The sequence below is a fragment of the Suncus etruscus genome, chromosome 4 (genome assembly GCF_024139225.1).
Source record: "Suncus etruscus isolate mSunEtr1 chromosome 4, mSunEtr1.pri.cur, whole genome shotgun sequence".
In the NCBI taxonomy this organism is placed as follows: domain Eukaryota; kingdom Metazoa; phylum Chordata; class Mammalia; order Eulipotyphla; family Soricidae; genus Suncus; species Suncus etruscus.
In genome coordinates this window covers 147,792,496-147,813,968 of record NC_064851.1, presented here as the reverse complement: position 1 = coordinate 147,813,968, position 21,473 = coordinate 147,792,496, and the positions used below count along the sequence as shown (strand labels likewise).

The following is a 21,473-nucleotide window of genomic DNA, read 5'->3' as shown; positions in this document are numbered from 1 at the left end:
ATTGAACAAGCATATAAAAATCATTAAGTATAATGAAGACTTAAACATGGCAAAAAACATGATGAAGTCTTTATGAAACACTCCACATAGCAGAATACACATTCTCTTCAAGTACATACGAAACTTATTTGAAGATAAACCACATTCTGGGATAAAACCAGTTTCAAAAATTACAAAAGAATTCAAGTCCTAAAAAGTATATTCTCTAATTATAGTAGAATATATGAGAAAACAATAGATCACCTAGAAAATACTTCACATATTTCAAAATTAAGCAACACATAAAATAATTAATATAATAGTATTTGCATAATGAGAGTCCTTAAAACATAAAGGTATATTAGAAGCTGAGAGGCAGGGATCTAACACTCAGATGTGCACCCAGGTGCTTACTCCTAATCTGGAATTATAGAACCATATGGGTGTTGAGATCAAACCCAGGTAGTATGCCACATTATGTAGATACTATTATGAACACAGATGCAAATATCCTCAATGAAATACTAGCAAATAGAATCCAACAACTCATCAAGAAGGTAATATACCATGACCAAGTAGGATTCATTACAGGAATGCAAGAATGGTTTAACATGCACAAGTCAATCAATATATAACGTATCAATAAAAAAAAACCCATATGATGATATTATAGGTGCAGAGAAATCATTCAACAACTAACAAACTTTCATGATAAAAATTCTCAATAAGATAGGAATGGAAAAACTTTCCTCAATATTGTCAAAGCCATTTACCACAAATTCATTACAAACATCATATTCAAAGGGAAAAAACTAAAAGTCACTCATCTAAGATATGACACATGACAAGGTTGCCCCCCTCTCTCCAGTACTATTCCATATAGCATTAGAAGTACTTGCCATAGCTATCAGGAAAGAAAGTGATATCAAGTGTTTCCAGATAGGAAAGAAAGAAGTCAATCTCTCTGCAAAAAAAAATCTAAAGACTCTCTGTTTACAAAAAGCTTTTTTTTGTTGTTTTGTATTATGAGTTACACCTGGCAACACTAAGAAGTTACTCCTGGCTCTGTGCTCAGAAGTCACTCCTGGAAGACTTGGAGGACCATGTGGGATGCCAGAATTCGAACTGGGGTCTGTTCTATGTTGGCCATATACAAGGCAAATGCCTTTTTGTGTGTGTGTGTGTGTGTGTGTGTGGTTTTTGGGTCACACCCGGCAGTGCTCAGAGGTTACTCCTGGCTCCATGCTCAGAAACTGCTTCTGGCAGGCACAGGGGACCATATGGGATGCCTGAACTGATGACCTTCTGCATGAAAGGCAAAGGCCTTACCTTCCATGTGATCTCTCCGGCCCCACGGCAAATGCCTTACCACTGTTCTATCACTCTGGCCCCTGCAAAAAGCTTCTTAAACAACAGATTTGTATAATAAAGTGGCAGCCTACAAAATTAACATGTAAAAGTCCATGGCTTTTCAATAAACAACAATGAAAGAGAAGAAAGAAACATTAAAAAAAATCAATTCCATTCATAATTGTGCCTTCAAGTACTTCAAGTCAACTTAACCAAAGAGGTGAAAAACATCATACAGAAAACTACAAACACTGCTTCAAGGAATAATAGAGGACACAAATAAATGGAGACTACCCTGCTAATAGACTGAGACTTAATATCATTAAAATGATAATACTTCACAAAGCACTGTACAGATTTAATACAATCTCTAAACGGATACACAGTTTTCAAATAAATAAATCAAATATTCCTAACATTCATTTAGAACAATAAACATCCCTGGGAAAAAGATTTGAGGCATCACTTTCCCCAACCTTAAACTGTACTAAAAACAGTATTAATTAAAATAGCATGATATTGGAATAAAGACAGACCCTCATATCATTAGAATAGATTTAAGTATTGTGAGATTTAACCCCCAAACATGTAATCAATTAATATTTGGTAAAAGAACAAGAAATAAAAAGTGGAGCAAAGAAAGCCCTTCAAAAAGTTCTGTTGGGATAGCTGGTCAACTACAGGTAACGAAGGATATCAGATCTCTCTTTAACACCATGGACAAAGGTCAAATTAAAATGAATTAAAGACCTTAATATCAGGCCTGAAACCATAAGGTACACAGAGGAAAACAGACAAAATACTCGATGTCATTGAAACTAAAGGTATCTTCAAGAATGAAACACCAATGGCCACACAAGTGGAAGTAAAAAGATAAACAAATGGAACTACATCAAATTGAGAAGCTTCTGCACTTCAAAGGAAACACTAGCACTCAAAGGCTATTCACAGAACCATGAAACTATTCACCCAATACCTATCAAATAAGGGGTTAATATCTAAGATATAGAAGGCACTGAGAACTTAGCAAGAAAAAAAAAGCTATCCCCATCCAAAAAAGGAGAGATGAACAGACATCTCAAAGAAGAAATATAGATGGCCAAAAGGAACAAGAAAAAATGTTCTTCATCACTAATCATCAGGGACATGCAAATAAAAACAATAATGACATATCATCTTATACCACAGAGACTGGTACACATCACAAAGAACAAGAACAACCAGTGCTGGTGCATATGCAGGGAGAAAGGAACTCTCATCCACTGCTAGTGGGAATGCCAACTAGTCCAACAATTTTTGAAAAACAATATGAATATTCCTCAACAAACTAGAAATTGAGCTTGCATGTGGTCCAGCAATACCACTCTTAGTTAAGGATATACCCTAGGAACCAAAAATACCATGCAGAAAAGTCATCTGCATTCTGATATTTGTCACAACACTATTTATAACAGCCAGAATCTGGAAGCAATTTCTGTGTCCGACAACAGATGAGTGGCTAAAGAAACTGTGATACATCTACACAATGGAATACTATGCAGCAATTGGGAAAAATTAAGTCATAAAATTTGCTTATACATGGATGACATGGAAATTATTATGCTGAGTGAAATGAGTTGGAGAGGTATAGACATTGAATAATATTCATTTGTGGGATATAATAAAAGTAAAAGTCAGTGTGGCAATAATACCCACAGTTTTGATTCTTTTCTTCAAGAATTCAGTTCTTGTGTCATTTTTTTTGCTTTAAATATACTTTATGAGCCCAAAATATTGGTGGCAGGAAAAGTACACTGGGGAAAGTTGGTATACATTCTATGACTGAATTCAATTATGAACAATTTTTTAAACACTTCTCAAATAAAGTAATCATTAAATTTTTTAAAAGAATTTTTGGACTTCATTCTAACAGCAATAAAGAACTGAATTAACTATTTTCTGTTTAGTTTTGGGCCACACTCAGCAATGCTCAAGGTCTACACCCAATACCAGGCTTGAGTCAGGTTCAATATTGGCAGTGCTTCAGAACTATGTGGTGTTGGAATCCTGAAGGCAAATCATGTGCTCCAGATCCCTGAGCCATTTCATGAAGTGTATTTAAAGCAGAAGAATTGAATTTTTAAAGAAAAACATCAAAACTCTTAAGATGTGTAGAACAAGCAAGGTTGAACAACTTGTGTGGGAAATCATCCCTCTAACAACAACTCTAAGGTTAGGATAGTCCCCTGAGTAAAATAAATTTAGATAAGGGGTTAGCAAATATGAACCCAGGCAAGAATAGAATAAATGTGTAGAATAAAATAGCTTAGCATCTTTTAGATCTAGATGGCAACATTGGCAAAATAGAGTAAGAATTTGTTCCAACTTTATACTTGAAGGCTGCTTGCTTATTGGCTAAATAAAATATTCTGGCCTCTGCTCTTATAACCATTGAATTTTGATGTGCTTACTAATTGTCCTTAATGTTTAGTCAATTAAAACAATGGTTCCAAGGCCAGATCAATAGCACAGAAGTAGGGCGTTTGCCTTGTATGCGACTGACCCAGGACAGATATGGGTTTGATCTCAGAGTCCCATATGGTCCCCAAAGCCAGGAACAATTTTTGAGTGCATAGCCAGGAGTAACACCTGAGCGTCACCAGGTGCGGCCCAAAACCCCCAAGAAAAGAAACCCCATCCCCGGAAAAAACAATGGTTCCAGTATTGGATTATAGAGTGAGAGCAATATTGTATTGAATACATTATCAAACTTTGAGATCTCCCATCTCCGATTATCTTAAAGCTTGTATAGTTCTTGTGAATTTTCTCATTCTCTATGACCAACCTCTGCTGGATAAACATCTATGGTACCAATCAATTGGCTTTATTGTAGTTAACTGCCACAAAAAAAACAGGCGGCTTAGGAAACTCTGATGTATATCCAAGCAAGAAATTTTAACAATTAACGAAGGTAAAATATAAAAATCTTATGAAAATGTAGAAGGCAGAATCAATATAATGTACACATGAAGTAGGAATTGAAGGAAAGGTACAAGAACGATCAGTTTTTGATGTCACTGAAAGAACATATTAATTTTATTACTTGCCATTATATGTTGGTCCACTGTCCACACTTCCTCCATATCCTTTACTCTCACAATTTGGGGGAGCCCAGCCATTTTCACAGTGACAATTCTTATTGCTATTACATACCTTTAAAACAATCAAAATACCACTTTCATTAATTGTAAAAGGGTCTCCAAATCCTTTTTCATTAAGAATAGAAACTAGATATTGGAATAAAATCATGCAAATCTGGGGCCGTAGAGATAGCGTGGAGGTAGGGCATCTGCCTTGCATGCAGAAGGATGGTGATTTGAATCCCGGCATCCCACATGGTCCCATGGCTTGCCAGGAGTGATTTCTGAGCGTAGAGCTAGAAGTAACACCTGAGCACTGCTGGGTGTGACCCAAAATCCAAAAGAAAAAAAAAATTGGGGCAAATCCAAATATATCCTCTCTGAGAATAAAAGCTCACCAAATATCAAAATTCACTTCTATTATTCTATTATTGTTAGTTCTGCATAAAGTCTCATCAAATTCTCATTAAACAAAACAATATCAAGCACTTCATAAGTAAATCAAGAGATAGTTACGTACCCCATGTCCATGACACTTTTTCTGAATATCACAGTCATAATTCAGAACAGAAGCATTTACACATTGAAAATTTCTACATATCTATAAAACAAACAAAAATAATTAATGAATAAAAAACTTAAACAGTAACAAAGTACCCAGAGAAAAAGACAAAAGTACTGATTATTTCACTCGTGAATTTTTACAAACTTTCAATAATCATACTATATTTTTAAATGTAGGAAAATAATAAAATTAACATAGAATGATTAAAAAGTAAAAATAAAAGAACCCAAATAAAGATCACAATCATTCCACACAAATATAGATGCAGAATTATATAAAAAATATTCACCAAATGATTATTTGTTCAAATCAAAAATTACCAGATAGAGATAATACCACTACTCTATGTATGGCTGAATGACTATTTTTATGATATATAAAATAAATTTTAGTATAGCAGATATAAAAAGATGATAAAATTGGAAACGCTTTGATTTTTTTAATTCTTTCAAAAATTCAGCAATTTTAACAAGACAAATACCTTCTAGCATGATTAATGACAAAAACAGAACTTTATGATAAAAAAAATATACTAAAAAGATATTATCACCATCACCATCATATACAGCTCTCGTACTCATTCTAGAATACTCATTCTAGAAATCAGAATATAATATAGAAATCAGAATATAAGGCATAAATAAATGCTAAATATTAAAAGAGAAACAGAAAGTATCAGCATATGAGAAAATATTAAGCTAAAGATATACAAGAAGTCTGGGTAAGTTCCCAAGTTTATCCGAAGTCTAGGTAAATTCCCAAGTTCATGCAAACTCTATTGATGTTAGAGGATGATCTCAGAGCAACAATCTTCTCAATGTTTACTGAAATGAACAAGGTCTTAGAAAAAGGATTCACTATGTTCAAAGAAAATTTGAAGGAAAAACTAAAATGAGGTGGGGGGTGTTCTTTACATGACTGAAACCCAACCACAATCATGTCTGTACTCAAGGTGTTTAAATAAAATATTAAATAATATATAAAAAAAAAGAATCCATTCTAACAGAATTAAAGTAGATAAATAATACAGTAACAAGTCATAGCAGCAAAATGAAGTTTAAAACCAAACGAATTATCCCAGAAACAAAAACAAAACAAAATAAAAGGACATAATTAAAGGGACAGAGATATAATACAGATGGGAAGGCAATTGCCTTGCTTGCAAAAGACCCAGTTTCTATCCCTAGCATCACATATAAACCCCCAAGCAACACAAAGAATGACACCTGAACAGAGAGGCTGAAGTAAACACTGAACACAAACATATGTCACTTAATAGCAAATGAAACAGTCCAAAAATGGAGAAGTGAGAATAAATAAAAAAGAATTTAAAAAATAAAAGCTATTTCATAAACAAGAGCAAAAAGAATCTTAAGAATATCAAGAAGAGAAACTAGAAAGCTAAAATGTGACTAGAGAAAGAGATAATAGCTGAGAAATTCCCCATTTTGAAGATGGAGAGTTGTGCAGAAATCCAAGAGGCCTATAGACTGTATGAGAACCTTCAACCAAGAGTCTTGTACCTTGCAAGGTTGTCCTTCAGATTTGAGGAAGAATTAATATCTCTAAATGGCAATATAATTAATTTTCCTATCAAAAGTCACTTAGTAGCTGGAAAAAAAAATACAACATTTTACACCTTACAGAAATATTTGAATTCACAGATAAAGACTGAAGTGAGAGGACAGAAAACAATCATACAAGTAAAAATAAAGCAGTAATAACAATACCTCTATCAGACCAAATGGTATTCAACCTACAGAATGTAATAAGATATGGAAGATATTATATACTTGTTAAGGGCTCAAAAAACAAAAAAACATTTAATTAATCAACATATATGCAACAAATGAAGGGTTGTATGTTTATACATAACTAATAAAAGACAGAAACGGTATTGATGGTAACACAATAGCAGTGAACAGATCAACAAAAGATTATCAGTAAGGACATGATAGTCCTATTGAAAAATTAAAACTGGTATTGCCATATACAGGACCCTTCAACCTCAAAAATCCAAATATACCTTCTTTAAATTCTTCAGGAAAACATAGTCTAGGGCATAGTTCAAATATCCATGAAGTTAAAAAATAGAGAGAGAGAGAGAGAGAGAGAGAGAGAGAGAGAGAGAGAGAGAGAGAGAGAGAGATTATACCATGCTCAGACTACCATGACATGAAAGAAGAAATTAATCATCTAAAGTAAATGAGGGAAAACTGCAACATACTTAACTGAGTAACATGCTTTTTGTTGGGAGGGATGGGTTTTTGGGTCACATCCGGTGACGCTCAGGGGTTACTCCTGGCTACGTGCTCAGAAATCGCTCCTGGCTTGGTAAACCATATGGGACGCCAGGGGATCGAACCTCGGTCAGTCCTAGGCTAGCACAGGCAAGGCAGATGCCTTACTGCTTGCATCATCACTCCGGCCCCTCAGTACCATGCTTTTAAATAACTTCAGGATCAAAAAGGAAATCAAAGGAAAAAATCAAAAGATTCCTCTAAAAGAAGAAGAATAAAGAAACAAACTATCACATGGCATATGGGGTATACAAACAGACTAAGGGAAAGGTTCATAGCAATACAGGCTTACATGAAGAAGAGAAGGTTACAATCAATCTAAATATATCATTTGAGGATATACCACAACAAAAGAATCCCAAAGTCTGTAGAAGGAATAAATAAAAATTAGATAAGAAAGTAATAAATTATTTAATTAATAAAACTAGTGGTTTGTTTTTAAAATACTAAGCAAGACTGATAAACTAGTAGATACAAATTATAATATACAATAGCATGGCACTGACTGAAATAAAGATATAGCATCAGACCAAAAGACTAAAACTAAGAAATGCCAGAGATAAACCCTCAGATATATGCCTAGTTAATTTATGACAGTCACATTTAGTGGCGCAAGTAAAGAGTCTTCAATATATAGTACTGGTGGTTAAGCACACAAAAATATTAAATATAATCCATATCCAACACCACACACAAAAGTTAACTTAAAAGTGGATAATTTCCCTCATCTGTGACAGTGAGAATGAAACAAGGGTATAAATATTATATATATATATATTTAATTTATATAATATCAACTGATAACATCCTAGGTTACTGAATTATAGAACTGAGAATACCAGGTTGGGACAAAATGATAAAGTAAACTGGAGATGACCAAGAATGGGAGGCATCTCATTACCTAAGTTGAGGATCACAAAGCCATAGTGATCAAAAGAGCATAGTATTGGAACAAACACAGATTTTCAGACCAATGGATCAGAAAAGAATATCCAGTGACCAAACCCCCAAGCATTTGGTCAACTAATCTTTGACAAAGGAGCCAAGAATATGAGATGGAATAAAGACAGTCTCTTCAAAAAATGGTGCTTGAACAATGGGAACTATATGTGTTGGAACTATGTGTAAGAAATTAAAGATTGTTCCATATCACACACCTTACACAAAAGTCATTTCAAAGTGAATTGAGATTAGACCCAAATTCATAAAGTTTACCGAGGAAAACAGGCAGAACACTCCAAGACTTGGACCTCAAAAGTCTTCAATGATAGGTTGCCAATAGCATCAAACTAAAAAGTTTTTGTATGGCAAAAAAAAACAAAAACAAACAAAAGAAAAACCACGAATTAAAATTAGAAAGCAGCTAACTGGATGGGAAAAAATTTTTGCATTTTACACATCAGATAAAGGGTTGATTTCTAGGATATACAAAGTATTAACAAAGGTTAACTCCACAAAATATGGGGGGAGGAGATGAATAGGCACTTATCTGAGGAGAATCAAGAGATGGCCAACAAACACATGAAAAAATGTTAATTACTTATCCTTAGGGAAATCCAAATCAAGACAATAAAACATCATCTTAATACCAGTGAAGATGGCACATACCAAAAATACTGGGAACAATCTCTGTTGGCGAGGATGTGGTGAGAAAGGAACTCTCCTCCACTGCTGGTGGATATGCTGCCTGATCCAACCCCCATGGAAAACAGTAGAGAGGGTTCTCACCAAGCTCAAAAATGATCTGTCATAGGACCAAGCAATCCCCCTTTTGGATATCTATCCCCGGGACAGAAAAACATCCATCCAAAAGAATGTACGCACACTGCTATTCATTGCAGCACTCAGTACAATAGCTAAGACTTGGAATCAACCTAGACACTCAAAAGATGAGTGGATCATTAAGATGTGGTACATATATACAATGGAATACTACACAGCTGTAAGGAATGATGCCATCATGCAATTTGCACAACATGTATGGAACTAGATGATATTATGTTAAATGAAGTAAGCCACAAAAAGGAAAGTACAGAATAATATCATTTATATGTGGTATTTGGAATAAATGCACAAAGCAAGACAATGGTCTAATAGAGAGTTGTCTTGAACACCTTTAGCCCCACAGTATAGTGAAGAGAAGAGAAGAAACTGAATGGAAGAGGAAAAACAAAAGATTTTATTCTCTTCTATACTTTAAAGAAACCTTCAACAAATAATACAGCTATTTAGACTGAGCAGGTATCTAATCAACTGCTCTTTATAGATGTCTATAATAATGTTCTAATGCTTTTATCCACAGAAATTGGTGCAGGATGCATTTCGAAGCCACAGACTTCCATAGACTACAGAGCTCACTATAACTTGTAATGTCTTAATTTTAATATGTCTATGATAACTCCTTACTCTCTTTGTCCACAATGGTACTTGGAGATATAGGTTGGTCACCCTAATTTCACATTGCAATACTATATTAGACTCAGAAGACAGTGCTCATTAAGATGTCATGACAAAATTTCTAATTTATTCATTTTCTATTTGATTATGCCTGCTATATAGTGTTTATATATGCAGATAACAATGGAATATGCAACTGCATGCCATAAACTTCTGCTACAGAGCTCATACATTGAGTATGTTATTGCAATTTATTTTCAATCTTAGGTAGTTTACCATTATGCCATGATGCTCATAATTTCAGTTTGCTTTCAAGAAAGGATCCTGGATTCTCAAGACCCCTCAGAAAATTCTTCATGGTGTAGACTCTACTTACAGTACTCATTACTATAATCATTGTTATCTAGACTTGAAAATTATGATTGTTTTAAGAATGCTCTATATTCAATCTAACCCAGAAAGCCATTCGTTAGTAAAGTTTACCCTCACCAATGATGATTTCCTAGAAAATGGAAAACATCTGATTTGCCGGTTTTATATTTTTTTAAGCATTCTAAACTATTCCACCTGTGTCAGCTTTCAATCTTAACCCATAGATTGGTCTGCAGTGTCTGTCTATGCGTGTGCATGAGTGTATGTGTTGATCACCCCTATGTCTATGTAATGTATGTTTGTAATATACATAATGTCTATGTTATAGAGTCATTCTTCCTGTTATATATCACCCCTTCTTACCAGCTCCCCACCTCCCCTCTTGCCACTTTACAAATCATTTTCTAGCCCTTCACTCTTTCACCCCCGAACCGGAAAGTTCCCCTAACCCCAACCAGCTCCCAAAGGGAAAGACAGATTCCCAGACTGCCTTGCCTCAGCCCAGAAGAAGCTGCCACCACTGCTGCTGCTGATTTGTTCCTGGTGGCCCCTTTTCTCCCACCTCCCCTTCACTGGGACTGTTGCTCCCTACTAGATTCAGTTTTTGAGAAACCCCCAGCTTGAGGACATTTCCTGATATGTGACTGCTGGGAACCATTTTTTTAACCTCCACAAGCCCATGTCACAGGCTAAAGCTGTGATCAGGATTTTATTCCCCACCCCAAGACTATTTCAAAAGAAGTAAAGGAGATATGTATATCTTTGTTGTATATTTCTTAGATGTATTTCCTTAATAGGAAAGGAGATATGTATATCTTTGTTGTATATTTCTTAGATGTATTTCCTTAATAGGAAAGGAGATATGTATATCTTTGTTGTATATTTCTTAGATGTATTTCCTTAATAGGAATACTTCTTATGTAGTGGCAGTTTTCTCCAATCCCTTGTTTTGGATCTATTTAGCAGGAAACTCTAGTAAATAAGTTTTTCATGGGTTCTGAGTTCATGTTAAAACCAGGTTATAGGGGCCGGCAAGATAGCATGGTGGTAAGGCATTTGTCTTCCATGCAGAAGGATGGTGGTCCGAATCCCAGCATCCCATATGGTCCCCCGTGCCTGCCAGGGGAGATTTCTGAGCGTAGAGCCAGGAGTAACCCCTGAGCGCTGCCGGTGTGATAAAAAAAAAAAACAAAACCAAAAACCAAACCAAACCAAAACAAAACAAAACAAAACAGGTTATAGGAATTGTTTAGCTTGTGGTTTTTACCCCCATATGCACCAGTAGTATCATGGGGCATTGCTCCTTTTTGCATAGGCACATTAAAATGGGGGAAATTTTATGTGTAGAAACAGTTCTTATCTACTGGGGATTGGAACACATAAGATTTATATTGCAGTGAAGCCTTATACCCTGAACATTTTTCAGAGTGTCTTGGCTTAGGCTTCAGATGATCGGATGTTGGCCATTCACCCCTAAATCTTGGATCCCATCTAGGGAACTAGCACAGTTTTCTGCATCAGCACCAGGAATTGGACTTTTCCAAGGAAGGCCCTAATGCTGCCCTGGCACCAGCTTGCTCCAGAATGGGTTCATATACACCCTGACAACTTGGCAACAACTTGCTTTCAGGGCAGGGTTCCCTGCATTGCCACCTAACAGTGAGATGAAACCAGAAGATGTTTCGTATCACCAGAACTTTGACATAGGATCTGTACAAAAACCAGAATCTCTACAGAAATCTGACTGCAACAACCGTGTCTGAGAACCCCAAAGACAGACTTTGGGGTTAGACAACTTAGTATGCTCAGAGCCTGTAGTGGTTTTATGAGTTGGGTCTCCCTGTTTTTAGGTCAAAGATTTTTCCTTTCTATTTTCCCCATCTTTTGAAGATGCTGTGCCTAGGGAAAAAAACTGCCACACACATACACACACACACACATACACACACCCTCTTTTATTTTATTTTTTTCTTATCTTTTTGTTTTGTTTTGTTTTGTTTTGTTTTGGGGGGGGTCACACCCGGCAGTGCTCAGGGGATACTCCTGGCCCCACGCTCAGAAATTGCTCCTGGCAAGCTTGGGGGACCATATGGGATGCCGGGATTTGAACCAATGATCTTCTACATAAAAGGCAAATGCCTTACCTCCATGCTATCTCTCTGGCCCCTCTTTTTTTCATCTCTTTTAAATTGGGGATCCTGCCTTTTCCTTAGAACCTTGGGACATAGATTACTTTGTTTTACCAAATATTCCTGCATTTTTCTAGAAAACTAAGAAGAAAGAAATAAAGTCTGGGGCCAGGGGCCAAAGGTCTCAAATACATTGATGGAGAAAAATTAAGGACATAACTAAATATCCAAGCCAAAGTCAATGACAATAAAATCAAGAGACCTAAGCTTTAACAATCTAAACTGAAGTGGGCTTGTTATACTGGCAGCCAGGGGGGCAAAGGCTGGTGGTATAAAACGCACTCTGGGTGTATTGGTGGAGGGAGACTGACATTGGTGGTAGGAATGGCGCTGACTCACTATATATCTGAAATTCAACTATGAAGGACTTTGTATATCACAATTATTTCAATAAAATTATTTTTTTAAAAAGGGTCATATGCACACTATTATTCACTAAAGCACTTGGTACAATAGATAGGATAGAGATGCAACCCAGATGTCCAATGACAAGATGATTGGATCATGAAGCTGTCGCATATACATACATATATACACACACACAGAATTCTGAATAACTCTAAGTAAGAATGAAATCATTGAATTCAAATTGAAATTGAATTGAAATCATACAATTCACTGCAAATTAGAGATAGCATGTTAAGTAAAATATCACTTATATGTGGTATTTATAATAACAAAGCAAGGAAATGCCAGGTATCAAAGGAGGGCGATACCTAAAGTACACTTGACCCTAAAGAAATGAGGAAAATGAAAGAAAAACATCAAGGGAAAGGGACTAATAAGAAGAGGCCAATGGTAGGTACAAGGGAATCATGGCAGAGAGTAAAAGAGGTGGATGGGAGACACAAAGATGGGGTAGGGGCTCAGACACATCAATGGTAGAGAGGCGTGGTGTAAGTATGTATCTATACCACAGAGTCAACCATACTATAAGCATGAAACCCAAATCACAATAACCACTCTTTAAAATGTGCCTGACAAGAAGGCAATTTTGAGAGTTGGAGGGAACGTGAGAATACGGTGTAAGAAAGCTGATACTAGTGGTGGGACTGGTGTTGGAACACAGTATTCCTCTAACTGGTGTGTAAAACATGGTGCCTTGATTTTAAAAACTAAATATTAAAAAGATAAATAAAAAAAAGTAGGGGTCGGAACAATAGCACAGTGGTAAGACTTTGCCTTTAACGTGGCTGATCCAGGACAGACCTCATTTCAATCACCGGTGTCCCATATGATCCCCCAAGCTAGGAGTGATTTCTGAGCACATAGTCAGGAGTAACACTTGAGTATTACCAGGTGTGGCCCAAAAACAACAACAATAACAACAACAAAAAAGATAAACAAATAAAAAAGTATCACTATTAATAATTACAGAATTTTCTGAAAAAAGCATTAAAATGATAGCAATCTTAATTATGATAAGAAAATTAGCACATCATTGAAAACTGGTTGGAAAATACATGTAAAATAACTTTTTCTAAAGAAAAAGTTCACAAAACATATGTAAAACTTTAATAATATCCACGCCATCATAGTTGTTTACCTCAAACATTCTGAAATGTTTATTTGTAGAGTCATTTATCTAAAATTGTTTATAATAACTCCTACAGTTTTGTAGTGACAAAGACAAGCACAGAAACATAAGGATATTTTCATTACAAGCTGAAGAACAGAAATGGAACCAAAAACCTAGTTGAAACTGAGATACAATGAAGGGGTTCTCCTGGTCTTTTCATCTGTCCTATAATCAGTCAGTGTCCTCCTTCTTACCTCCCTTCCTCGTTCCTCCCCATCGTCTTCCTCTATTATTTTATGAATTATTCAACTTGTTCAATAAACCTGCTCTCTTGAGGTGTACAGTCATCATCCTCTCTACCCCATACTTCTGCAAGTTCCAATATCCACACCTACGTCTCACAGCTACTGCCACTTAAACTCACTGGTACAGGTCCACCAACTCACTATTCTTGGAAGAGATGCAAGTCAAGTCACTAAAATTCATGGCACACCAGTCTCCCAAATGAAAGATTTAGGGTGACCTTGTAAGAGGAGTGGGTTCAGTCCTTCAGAGTCCTGCAAAGCTCCAGCAGCTGAATCCACACCTCAGTCACGACCTTGCTAATGGTCCAAAATCACTAACTCAAAACTAATCTCTGCAAAGACAGAGATTTTAGGGCCTAAAACGCTACAGTATTCTGAATGGGATGAGCAGCCTCATGCCCCTTCCATCTTCATACTTCGCATAGCCACAGTCATGTAAACTCATAGGCCCAACTCCAAAGATCCTGGAACACCTCCTTGAACAACTCCAAATTCTTCAATAATGATACTCCAAGAACAGAACAACAAATTGCATGGGAAAGTAGCATATAAACTCTAAGCTCAACAAACAAACAACACAGAACACTCAACTAGCAGCAAATAACTTAGCGAACAATGACGTAAGGACTCCACTGTGAGATAGTTACATCTCAAAATTTTTCTTTAATCAAACTTTTATTTGATAATTCCAGTATCATTTAGTTATAAAGCAATACAAAATAAATTATTTTGTGACAAGAGGGCAGGTTTGAGGGTAGGTGTGAAAATGGGGACAAGGGCCAGAGAAATAGCACAACATTAAGGCCTTTGTCTTGCATTTGGCCAACCCAGGACAAGCCCTGTTCAATTCCTGGAATCCCATATGGTCCCCTGAACTTGCCAGGAGCAACTTGAGCCAGGCATAACCCTGAAAATCAGCGGGTGTGGCCCAAAAACCAATCAATTAAAAAACTGCCTTAAAAATGTAAATAAAACAAAACAAAGCAAAAGCAAAACAAAAATACCAAGCCTATACTTTCAGGGATCATTTCTATAGTACGTGACTAGAGAAGTTTCTCTGATCGTGAGCACCAGAAGCCACGAGGAGGAGCCAGAGCGTCCTCTCATGAGCGTGAAGTCGGCTCCAGGTGTCGCTTCTGTGACTGTCTTTGGCCATTGATGATCCTTCTCCCTTTCATCTGGAAAGGGTAGAGGGAGAAGATGCAGTCTGAGTGGTAAAAAAATTTAAAAAAAGAAAATGGGACAATGGTAGAGGGAATGTTATACTGGTGTTGGGATTGGTGTTCAAACAGTGAGTGCCAGAAACAACTGTGTTATGAACAACCCTGTAAACCTTGTAGTGTTTAAATAATGTAATAAAAATCAATTTCTGAAAAATATCCTGCTCCTTTATTCTTACATACAGCTTAATATTTCTATGGCTTTTCTAGCATCTCTCAAAGATTGAAAAAATTTCTGACCCTATTTTAGTTATTCTTCAATCATACATTCAACAGAAAAAGGAAATTTATGGGTGCTGGAATGATAGCACAACACACAGGTTCGATCCCTGGCCTTTTATCTGGCCCTTTGAGCCTGCCAGGAGTAATATCTGAGCTCACAGTCAGGAGTAACCCCCAGGTGCCCCTGAATGTGGCCCAAACATCCCCCTGCCAAAAGGTAGTTTGCCCACTTTATTTTCCAATATCAAATCAGAAGTAAGAATTAGTAAGAGACTTGCTATAATTAATTCAGCTCAGATCTGTTCTAAACAGTTGTGGTTAGGACAGCAGGGAACATGGGCTGGAGATACACCAACATTGTTAGTACTAAAACATTCATGCACCCATGCATGCATACACACACATATTCTCATTCACAAACTAAAATTAGACTAGCTAATTGTAATATATTGGTAAGGGTTGGAAATAAATATATAATAGACTGTAACATAAATCCATATAAGATCACAAATAAAAAAATCTAGATAATAAAATTATTACTAGTATTAGTCTTTTACTTGTGGGCTTACATTTTATAAAAAACTTTATAACAAAAATAATTTTATGACAAATAAAAATAACAACCAATGGGAGCTGGAGAAGTAGCATAGTGGATAAGGTTTTTGCATTGCGCATTGCACATTGCTGATCAGGGTTCAATCCCTGACATCTCATACAGTCTTTTGGTACTACCAGTAATGATCTTCGAGTTCAGAGCAAGGACTAAGTCTTGTGCACAGATTGGTGAGTCCCAAGATTAAGTACTTTGTATAAATTTTTTAATTTTTTAAATTTTATTTATAAATAAAAAATATTTTTATTACCTTTCCAACATCACATCTTGTGCCTTCATTCACCATACCAGGATCTGGAACATCTGAACCTAGTTGAAAATCTACACCCCAACATGTGGTGGTTTTACTAGGACTCTTAATAATAGCAGGTACGATTCCAAATACAGGCATCTCTTCGACATTCTCACATTGAAGCTTTCCACACAAAGCATTCCTATGCAGAGAGAAATAATGCAGACATAAAATACATCCAGTATTCATACCCACATAGAAATTACATGACTATTTATAGTCACAGTTTGCTGCTATTTAGCTAAAGGGAATCTTGGTGAGAATAAATATGAGAACAAAAGAGGTCAAAACAACACTCACTGATTTTTTTGGATAAGTTTCATTTAGGCTTGGGCCCAAAATAACACACTTTATATATGACAGAGAACAGAGAACAGAAGAGTTAAGTATAGACTACTACAGTGTACTAATATTTCTTTTCCCATACCTATTCCCTCTTTATTATCTGAGTCTAAAACAAAGCCTAATAAAATTTATCAATGTAATATTATACAGAAAATAATAGAACCATAGCCAAACTTAATTGTTTTTTACAGTTATAGAAAGAAAAAAATGTGTTCTATTTTATAAGGGAACTTAAAAAAGTACTTCCCCTACCCAGCTTGGCTAAGTTATAACTACTTACTTAAAAACTCATTTACTCATTATTTCACTAATTCAACTCCCTAATTGATTAAAAACTATACTAAGATATAAAACTCTATAATGGTCTCCCTGTTTATAAGTCTTACTCAAGCTATGTGAATTAAGTGCCCTTCCTAGAAACCCCTAAAATAAGCTTTATTTATTTAGGAATATTATTCATATTAAATACCCCTGAAATTAACTTTTATAATGCAGTAATTAAAATATTTCCTAGTTGACTGTAATCTAATCCAAGTACCTATTTTATTTTTGAATCCCCGCTATGAGACTTCTATCCAATAATTTTAGAACATAGTTTCCCAGTTCCTTAAATTTCATCATTTTTTATTATTATTAATAATTTTTATTTTGACCAAAGTGGATTACAAATCACTCACAATAGTATTTTAGGGTACATAGTGACATTGAATCAGGGGCATTCCCACTACCATTGTTGTCTTCCCTCTACCCCTGTCCCAGCATGCACCCCATATAGCCCCTCCTTTGCCCCCCCCCCCCCGGGATGCTAGTATAAGTGGTCTCTTCTGTGTGTAGCTTGTTGTAGATTGCATATCAATTCTGCTGTCATTGGCTTTGGATTTGGTGTTTAAATCTGATCATTTTTTATTTCTACTCAATGTTCATATGACTAGTGTTGGTGCCCTCCATTATTCCCCCCTCAATTTGTGAGGCAGAACAAGATGGTTCAACTTATGTGTTTCTGTTTGAAGGTAAGAAAAAAAATAAAAAAGTAAAAGAAAAAAAAGGGGGGTCAAAAATTCAAACAAACAAAACATGGGAGGAGTCATCATTTCTTAAAAATTATCAATCTAGCTATCATAATGAAGTGTGAGGTTTTCTCCTAGTCTGGTTGATGCTGGATCCCCAATACATCGTCATAACATACTTTACATTCTTAAATTAAAATCAGTTTCCCTTTAACTGCCATTAAATATCTGTTCCTAGATCTTCCATAAAAGAACACATTCATTTTCTTTTTTCCATATGATAGCTCTTTTACAGCAATTTTCACCTTCTAAATACAAACTTATCAAGCAATACCTTATCAGTGATTCTCAAGCAATAAAGGAAATATCCCTATAAATATGCTCTAGTTTGTCTAATTGCCTCTTGAAACATAGAACTCAGTGGAACTTAAGATTTCAGTTATAGTTCCAGAGTTTTTGTTTCCCTTAGTCTAGAAAATATAATTTAAAGCCCCAGCTTACAGATGCTAAATTACATCACATTTTTCCCAACTTTACATCTATTCTATTTAGGGGGGGGGGGGTAATGATGTAAAATAGCTTTTATTGAATGAAACATACTTAGAAAGATGCAGGAAGTAAAAAGAGGGAAGTTCAAGAGAGAGTTGTTCAAGAAAGAACATGGTTTCCCAGAGTGACACAAGTAAGCAAAACAAGTGAGATGCATGTTCAAGGAGAACACTGCTCAAAGCACAAGTCCATCTTTATTTTTTGTCTTTTTAAGACTTATGTTTGTAAAAAACGAAAAAAAAAAAAAAAGACTTCTGTTTGTTTGGTTTTGGGTCACACCCATCTGTTTTCAGGGACTACTACTGGCTCTACACCCATGAAATCTCCTGGTAGTGTTCAGGGGTGCATATGTAGTTTCATGAATCAAATTCTGGTTGGCTACATGAAAGGAACATGTCTTACTGATGTGGGATACAAGAAAAACAAGAGATAGTATGGTAAAAAATACCCAGAGACAATAGAGAAAAGTAAGAAGGCCCAGCCCAGAGAAGAAAACTCACCACAAAGAGAGGTGAATGTAGCTAGAGTAGAGAAGGGTCTCTAGGACAATAGTAGTTGAAACTGACCTTTCTGGACTAGAACTCAGCATTGAAAGTGAGAAACTAAAAGGCAAAGTACCCCTCCACCATTAACAATAGTGCAAACCACAGTGTCATAATGGAAAGAGAGAGAGAAAGGGAAAACAGAGAGAAAAGAGAAGCAATTTGCATGCTCTAAAGCCAAGGCAAACACAGGGGTGTGGAGGTGGGGGGTGGGAGAGAAACAGGAGACATCAGTGATGGTGACAGGAAGGGTGCACTGGTAAAGGATGGTGTACATTGTATGACTTAAACCCAACAAGGAACAATTCTGTAACCACAGTGCTTAAGTAAAACAAATTAAATAAGTACATAAATAAATATGCTTTTTTAAAGGCCAGGGTTCCTAAATTTTAAAAATGTAAAAATAGCACTTTTGTCCCTGAGCCTTCATGGGAGTTTAGAAGTCCAGTAGAAGAAACCTGTGAACAGGAATATTTCATTTGTCCTGCTCTCACATACAATATCCAGGACTGAGGCTATTTTTGTCCCCAAGTCATCACGGGAGCAATGATGGTGGGAGAAATCAGTGGAGAGGAGCCTTTTTACTTGTCCATTCTGAGAACAAGAGGTTCCTCTTGAATTTCCCAGGGTTGGCCACACACTACTTTCCTCTCTCATAACTGACAGGGAAAAGTTATAGATTCTTGCAGTGAACTCAGGCTTTGGAGTGCATTTCCTTTTTCTACCCACACAGTGCTAATTTTTATTAGATCCTAGCTGCAGCCTCCTATTTCAAAAACTCACAAAGGTAGTTATGGCAGTAAGAACTCATACAACTCTAAATTTCAGCCACAGGAGAGGTAGAGAATTAATGACATCAAAAGTTTTCCTGGAACCCTCATAAAAATAAAAAAATAAAAACTGGTGGGAATATCTCTGACAGGAAAAAAAAAAGAGTAACATTCATGTGAAGCCCTCAGCAATCTTCCTATTGTGTGTGTGTATGTGGGGGGGCGGGTGTGTCAAAGAAACAGCACTATGAGACTCTGAGTCTCAGTAAATGAGACTCAACCCCAATCTACAGCAGACACAATGAGAAACAGTATAGCCACCAAAATTACTAAGTAAATACAGTAGCCTAGAAAACTTGACCAATACTAAGCAAGCAGCTCTATGATTTCTCAGATAAGGATTTTAAAGATTTCATACTAAGGATATTTAATTAGCATAAGAAATATTGGTGCAGATACAGGAAATGAGAAACAAGATCATAAATGAGAAAGCAGTGTTCAAAGTGACAAAATTAAGAGTCTGATATGTAAAATTAAAAAGTTCATTGGAGCGGTGGCGCAGCAGGTAAGGTGTTTGCCTTGCAAGCGCTGACCTAGGATAGACCGGCGATCGATTCCTCTGTGTCCCATATGGTCCCCCAAGCCAGGAGCTATTTCTGAGCGCATAGCCAGAGAAGTAACCCCTCAGCATCACAGGGTGTGCCCCCCTAAAAAAGGTCAATGGAAAACTTCAACAGAAGAGTAATAACAACTGAAGAAAAAAAAATGAATTCCAAAATGAGATGCAAGAAATCTCTAGAAATAATTAAATATGGAAAAGGATCTTAAAATAAACACCATAAGAGAGGTCTATGGGATAAGTTTAAGAGGATCAACATAAGAATTATTGAAGTCCCAGAGGAAGAAAAGGCAATTTTGATGAAAAATTCTTAGTTGAAAGAGTCATATATGAGATGTTTTCAGAACTCAATAATGAACATAATGAATATGAATCACATTGCAATCTTTTTAAAAACATTAATGTAAATATTTTTATTAAAAATAAATTTAAAAAAATAAATTAAGAGAGGACAAGCTGGAGAGAAAGTATAGCAGGTAAGGTGCTTGCTTTGAATGCAGTCAACCCAGGTTCTATCCCTGATATCCCCTATGATCTCCTGAGCCCCACCAGGAATGATACTTAAGTTCAGAGCCAAAAGTAATTTCTGAGTATCACTGAGTATTGCCCAAAAACAAAACAAAAAAATTTTTAATAAATAAAATAAATAGGAGCCATACCCACATCTCACAGTTACCACCAAATCAGCTCATTAGCCCAGATCCACAACCCTTCATCCCATAAGAGATATAAGCCATGTCACAAAATTCAACATTGGTGAAGGATCATGGTCTTCCAGTTAAAAACTGGGTATGCATGGGAGGTGAGCTGGCCATTTTGCCATCTTGCTAAAGCCCCAGCAACTGTATCCACACTCCATAGCTGCTACCATACCAAAGGCCCAACTTTCCTGCTTTAAAATTAATCTCTATAGATACCCTAAATAACAAAATAACCAGGAACACTGAGTTTGGGGCTGAAAACACTGAGATCCTCTTGAAGTGAGACCAGGGGCCTACACTGAGCCCCATCCTCTATTCTGGAATGTTCAACAGCTCTATTCAGATCCTACAATGAACACCATGTCAGCTCATAAGCCCATTTCTATAGATGCTGGGCTCCACACATCCAAATCTTCAATAATAATACCCAAGTAGAAAAACAAGTTAGATAGGAAAGTAGCATATAAGCCAAATAAACAAAAACATACACAAAAAAAG

The 21,473-nt window shown here is 36.1% G+C and overlaps 1 protein-coding gene and 1 non-coding gene across 2 annotated transcripts in view; one reads left to right on the top strand and one right to left on the bottom strand.

Annotated features, from left to right (window-relative positions):
- Nucleotides 1-21,473, bottom strand: part of ADAM9 (ADAM metallopeptidase domain 9) — a 102,811-nt gene that overhangs the window by 13,653 nt on the left and 67,685 nt on the right. The window contains exons 16-18 of the mRNA XM_049771915.1: nucleotides 16,401-16,584; nucleotides 4,969-5,049; nucleotides 4,416-4,521 (exon numbers count right to left, since the gene is read on the bottom strand). Of these exons, the coding sequence (XP_049627872.1) occupies nucleotides 4,416-4,521; nucleotides 4,969-5,049; nucleotides 16,401-16,584 (371 nt within the window). The remainder of the gene's footprint in view (nucleotides 1-4,415; nucleotides 4,522-4,968; nucleotides 5,050-16,400; nucleotides 16,585-21,473) is intronic.
- Nucleotides 15,101-15,311, top strand: LOC126008199 (small nucleolar RNA U3). Its single transcript, XR_007495552.1, has one exon. It is a non-coding gene; the product is annotated as a small nucleolar RNA U3 (small nucleolar RNA).